The 5,210-nt window shown below is 46.1% G+C and overlaps 2 protein-coding genes across 2 annotated transcripts; one reads left to right on the top strand and one right to left on the bottom strand.

The window, feature by feature from the left end:
- Window positions 1–408: 408 nt before the first annotated feature.
- Window positions 409–1,050, bottom strand: K441DRAFT_536484 (uncharacterized protein; the record flags this gene model as incomplete). Its single annotated transcript, XM_067642419.1, has 2 exons — window positions 409–781; window positions 854–1,050. Coding segments are annotated over 2 exons (570 nt in total), but the record flags the coding sequence as incomplete, so codon positions are not given.
- A 2,756-nt stretch (window positions 1,051–3,806) lies between these two features.
- K441DRAFT_155550 (uncharacterized protein) lies at window positions 3,807–4,464 on the top strand. The gene is made up of 2 exons (XM_067640223.1): window positions 3,807–4,137; window positions 4,214–4,464. Exons 1-2 carry the CDS (start codon window positions 3,893–3,895, stop codon window positions 4,260–4,262), a joined length of 294 nt encoding a protein of 97 aa, XP_067509093.1. The 5' UTR covers window positions 3,807–3,892; the 3' UTR covers window positions 4,263–4,464.
- Window positions 4,465–5,210: the final 746 nt, after the last annotated feature.

The following is a 5,210-nucleotide window of genomic DNA, read 5'->3' as shown; positions in this document are numbered from 1 at the left end:
ATGAAGTTATTCCGTTTCAGTGTTGGGTCTATTTGGATGGAGTTAAGGAGGCGCTTCTTGGAAAATATCACGCTAGCGATCAAAAAGTTCCATACACAATCCTGGATGAGCGTGGCTGGGAGTCGTTTTTTAATTTAATGCGGACTTCAGGTTCATGAGCCAAACTTCTTGTATTATCTAACGCACCAAGGCCAACCGCAAAATATCAAATCTCCTTACATATTCCGGGATCAGCCAAATAACCTCCAATAACTCGTATAGCAAACTCCTGGCATTGGAGCCATCGACTGCATGTATGTCTCGGCTGGCGGATATATATTTTGAGCCACTCCCGCATTAAGTTCAAATCCGTGATATACTGCTCACTTGAAGAGGCCAGGCCCCCACCCCTGCTCTAGCGTCCCTTCTTTAGGCTGAGGGCGGGCTCTGGCAAAATTTGGGCGGGGGGTTCGCCTGCTGAGCGACAGTGTCAGAATTCACCATAGTAACTGCGCTCACAACACCACTCTGTTGCATGTTGAGGACGATTAAATTATGGACCTTCAATTCATGGCGGCATGTGTAGCACAGCGAGGTCGGCAGTTCTCCAGAGAATCCCGGATTTCTCTCACCAAACGGTAGAAAGCCATCACATCCACAGGAGCAAAAGAGGATAGGACCAGCCGGAACGATGGCACGCACACTTAATTCTTGCTGTCCTAGCTGCCAAGCCATAGGCTCCACGGCTCTCCAGGGCATTTGCGTTTCCGTAACGATCTTTTGCCACATTTCGGGTTTAAAGCTGAGGGCATTATTAGTTTATTTATTTTTTGGGAAAAGGTTAGAGGAAGGGAAGATGGTTGAGCATGCTTACCGATCATATAACCTAGCCATCATATTTTTTTTTTCGGAGTCCCAGGGAGCCCTCTTTTCGGGGTAGTTTTGGTATCGCAAACGGCAACTTATTAAGCTTCTCCCCGGTATTCGCTTCGCTATATCATCCCATTTCATGCCGTTCCCCCAGTGCATAATAATTAAAGCATCTTCAGCTGGAGCCCACCTTTTATCTTTAGGCAGTGGATTTTGCGCTTCTCCTTATGTGCGTTTGTGTCGATCGGAAGACCAAAAGATAAAAAGAATAATGACTCTGTCTCATTGTAAGAGGCCATAGATATCACAAGGGTACTTAACACTCTTATCAACATGAAATAGGCATGGGCATGGCAAACGGTAAAGGTTCAACTTTAGAAATACACGGAGCAGCTTGCATTTTATTGTTGGATCGGAATCGGCAGACTCGAAGATGTCATGAATATATATACGGAAGACAGATTGTAAGGAGAAGGAGGTTGTATGGGATTAGACAGCTTATGCGGCTAGGGAGGTGCATATCACGGCGCTTTAGACGTTTAAAAGGATAGGGAGCCCTCGGTAGTATTAACAAGGCAGGAGCATGGCAGACTTTAATTCCGACAATACGCAGAGCACTCCATATTTGTTCCATAGGCAAATTGGACACGCCGAATCCTCTGGCACGTTGTTAATGGAATTGGCGTACTTTCTCTACTAAATTTTGGTCTCTGGTAGCTACAAATATGCGTCGCTCTAGACATGGAAAAGGGTCCTAGGGACCCTTTATTAATAGGAAAGGGCAATGGATGGAACTCGCATAATACGATTTTCCTACTATCTAAACTGCATTTGGTTGGAGTAAACAGTCGCCTTGTGTGAAATAAATCGCTCAAAGCAGTGCTTCTCCCAAGCGAAACCAGTTTCTTATCCAATTCCACAAACAAAGCTTCTACTTCAGACAGGCTCATGAGACGCCCAGGATACATCCCCCGTATAGTTTGGCCAAAGTCTAGCATGCTGTCAACAAGCAGCGTACTGACACCGGCGGCAAAGTGAACAACTTAAAGGCAGCGCAAATAACCTTCATCAATCTTTACTACCCGCAACATCAACAGTGGCCCCACATTCCATCAGCCTTTGGAGCATGGCTGGAGGCGAGACGATGTTCGCCCTGTGAGGGCTTCCCTCATACTGGTTCGCATACACATCTGCGGCACACTCGCCTTCAATTCAGGCCTTAATTCCTCCAAAACAGGCTCACCGGTCTTCGTCACCTGCAGCGCCAGCATGTGAGTCATCCATCGTACACATGCACTCCAAGCCAGCTTGGCTGATACACACCGCAATCTGCGCCTCGCCGTTATAATGCGGCATTGAGAGCTTCGGTTTCAGGCCGATCAGGCCTTCTGCGTACATAACAGTCTGTGTCTTACAGCAAAGGTATAAATAATGGGCATAGCTTGTTTTATACCTCCCGAGTAGGTTTTGAGGCTCCGAAATAGAAGTTCGAACAAGTGTAAGCTTTGTCAATATAATCCACAGGCCTGCAGAGAATAACGCAGATGTTCTACGCTTTACTCTGAATTCCGCAGCGACGTCCCAAACCAAATTTTCGCCTTCATTTAGCTCGATACTCTCCATCTTTCTTTTTACCCAAATGAATCAACAACACCGCTTCAACTATTTTAAGATAATGCTTCCCTATCGAACCGAGGATGAAGCCGATAGAGCGAGAGCTCTGGAAAATTGCGTGGGCGAATTTAATATGGCGGTGGCCACACAACAATATCGTCGCGCAATCCCTTTACTGATGCGTATTTCATCCTTATTGTACCTAAAATTTGAACTTCCTCGCGACACTCATCTGCAGCTTATGAGGCTTTCTTTCGAGCTAGCGTTAGCACAAGGGTTGGATATCGACTATGCAAAATACTTTGGAAAATTGTTTATTGCTCTAGCAGGGTAATGGCTTTCTCAATCGTTTTTCCCGGTTTAACATTTTATTCACTAATATATTACTCACAGGCGAAAATACCGCCCCCGGGATGGGAAAGTCCCAATACTTGATTGGAGACGTCCTGTTAAAGAACTTAAGGCCGGGTTCCTGCCTGACGAATCCAGAACCGTTCATCCTAAAAACATACCCCGTCTTACCAGTTCTTTGATCCAAGTTTGCAAGACCGCAAGTCTTTATTTCGATCCGGAACAGGTTCCCGCCATGTTTGAGGAGTTGCTGCCCTACTTCAGCATTGTCAACCCGGAGCATGTACATACGGTAATTACGTTGCTCAATCTGTTGTTCCCAACAGCCCCTATGAAGCAGACTGCCGAAAAGCAACACCAATGCTACCTGCCAACTCTCTTTAATACTTGGTCCCAGGTTGCTTGCTCACAGTTTGCTGACGAGAATTTTGTCGATCTATTTTCCAGACTCGCTAGAGACTCTTTACTCGCAAGACATATCGCGTTCTCAGAGTATGGTGTCTTTACTGACCAACAATCTGCGCTTATTTTCACTGCTATTTTTCGGCTTCTAGACATACCTGATGAAAACTCAAACTCTGCTTACCGACAAGTTAGAGAACATTCTCAGAGAGCAAGCTTTCTTATGCAGGCGCAGTTTGATGACACTGAAAACCATCCTGCTGCCCAGAATGTCGCTCAATTGATTATAATGTCTTTGTCTCCCGCCTGTTTGGTCCATTCGGTCTCGGTTTTATTAAAGCTAGAGAACCTCCTACAAGCTGTTGAGATATACTTCCATCCATCAAACTCTGGCAACTGGACTTTAACCTTGTCGCAACTGATCTTCCATTTGGCTGACATGTTCGTCTTACGCTGGAATCAAGAGCGAAGTGGTGAGATGGAGGTACCAGATGAGAGGAAACTCGACAACGTTCTTAAGCGTCGATTCGTACAATGCTTACGGGAGGCTGTGTTCATGGGAATTTTCGCTGCGACACCTTCTGCCATGGAACTTGCTATATCAACTCTTCGACTCCTGGCCTTTCTCGACCAGAACTTGATCTTGCCTGGAGCCCTCCAGCGGATATATCCAGCCATGCAGGGTCTGGTCGAAGTCCACAGAACAATACCCTCGATCCGAGCGTTGAGCGTATTGTTCAACATTATGGCAAAGGCGAAAGGCTACAGGTGTCACATTATAACACTCCTTCGGCTTCTCCTTCCGGGCATTGACGCCAATGATCTGGAGAAGACTTCACACGCATTGTCCTGCATAGAAGTTGTATCCTACATAGTACCGTTCCACAACTTGACAAAGGAGAATATAGCGGGTCATGACGGGTAAGTGCAGGAAGATGACACAAATACCCTAGCGGAACACGACTCATACCTGGCTGACCGGTGGATAACTGAACAGATCGTCCGGTTGGAAAGCGGCGACATTATCGACTACAATGAAGAGTTAAACGACCATCACGAGGAAACAATCCTAAGGTCGTCCACTGCAAAAGTCCCAGGATTTGTCGATTCACTATTTGACCGAGTCTTCGTCCTTCTGGAGAAGTTGGAGAAGTTGGAGAGGCCTAATAGTTTCCGTTTATACAGCGATGACCTGGAAAATAAGGTACTGGACATGCTTGCAAGAGTATCTACTGCGTTTCTTGCAACATTATCGCCGGATCTGTTTGATATGGCGCTAGGTAAAACCGCCGGATTCGCAGCAAGTACTGGTTTTCAGCAAACAACATCCGCGGTGGGTTTTTTATGCAACGCGCTTGTGAAGGTTAACCCCGAAAAGTCTCTGAAGCGATTGCTACCCCTTCTCACTGCTGGTATTCGCAGAGAAATCGACATTCACGGAGCCGGCGCAACGGCAGATACGGAGATACTACCAGGGGATCGCACATTAGTGTGGAACATGCATCTGCTCCGTTACTCCTTGACCGAAGTTGGAGACTCTGTGCTTGCTTGGAAAGAAGAGCTGTTCGCTATCATCAAGTACGTGCAACTAAAATGCAAAGGGAGTCCTAGGATGATTGCCTCCAAAATCACCAAACGTCTCCTACATAATTTAACAGCTATATACACCGTCGATCACTCAATGCATGAGAAGGACGAGCTTGAGAATGAACTTACGCATGTATGGGGTAAAACTGCTGACCTGAAGAAATTCAATGTCACATGGCACAAGCCAAATGACAAGGAAATCAACTTTGCGGCCGAACTGTCCAGCTCGCAGTGCAATATGGCAATCAATTCTTTGACTAATTTGATTGGACCCACGCCATCTATCAAACGAGATGGTTCTGGGAAAGAGTGGTCCGACGAAATATCTCAATGCGTTTACCTTCTTCAATCAGTAATATCAGGCATCTCAAATCTTTTCGATCCTAGAGCTGACAACAGCGATCCTA

Source organism: Cenococcum geophilum (assembly GCF_001692895.1).
Source record: "Cenococcum geophilum 1.58 unplaced genomic scaffold K441scaffold_3, whole genome shotgun sequence".
NCBI classification, from domain to species: domain Eukaryota; kingdom Fungi; phylum Ascomycota; class Dothideomycetes; order Gloniales; family Gloniaceae; genus Cenococcum; species Cenococcum geophilum.
Note: the sequence above shows the minus strand (reverse complement) of the source record. Positions and strands in the feature narration are given on the sequence as shown.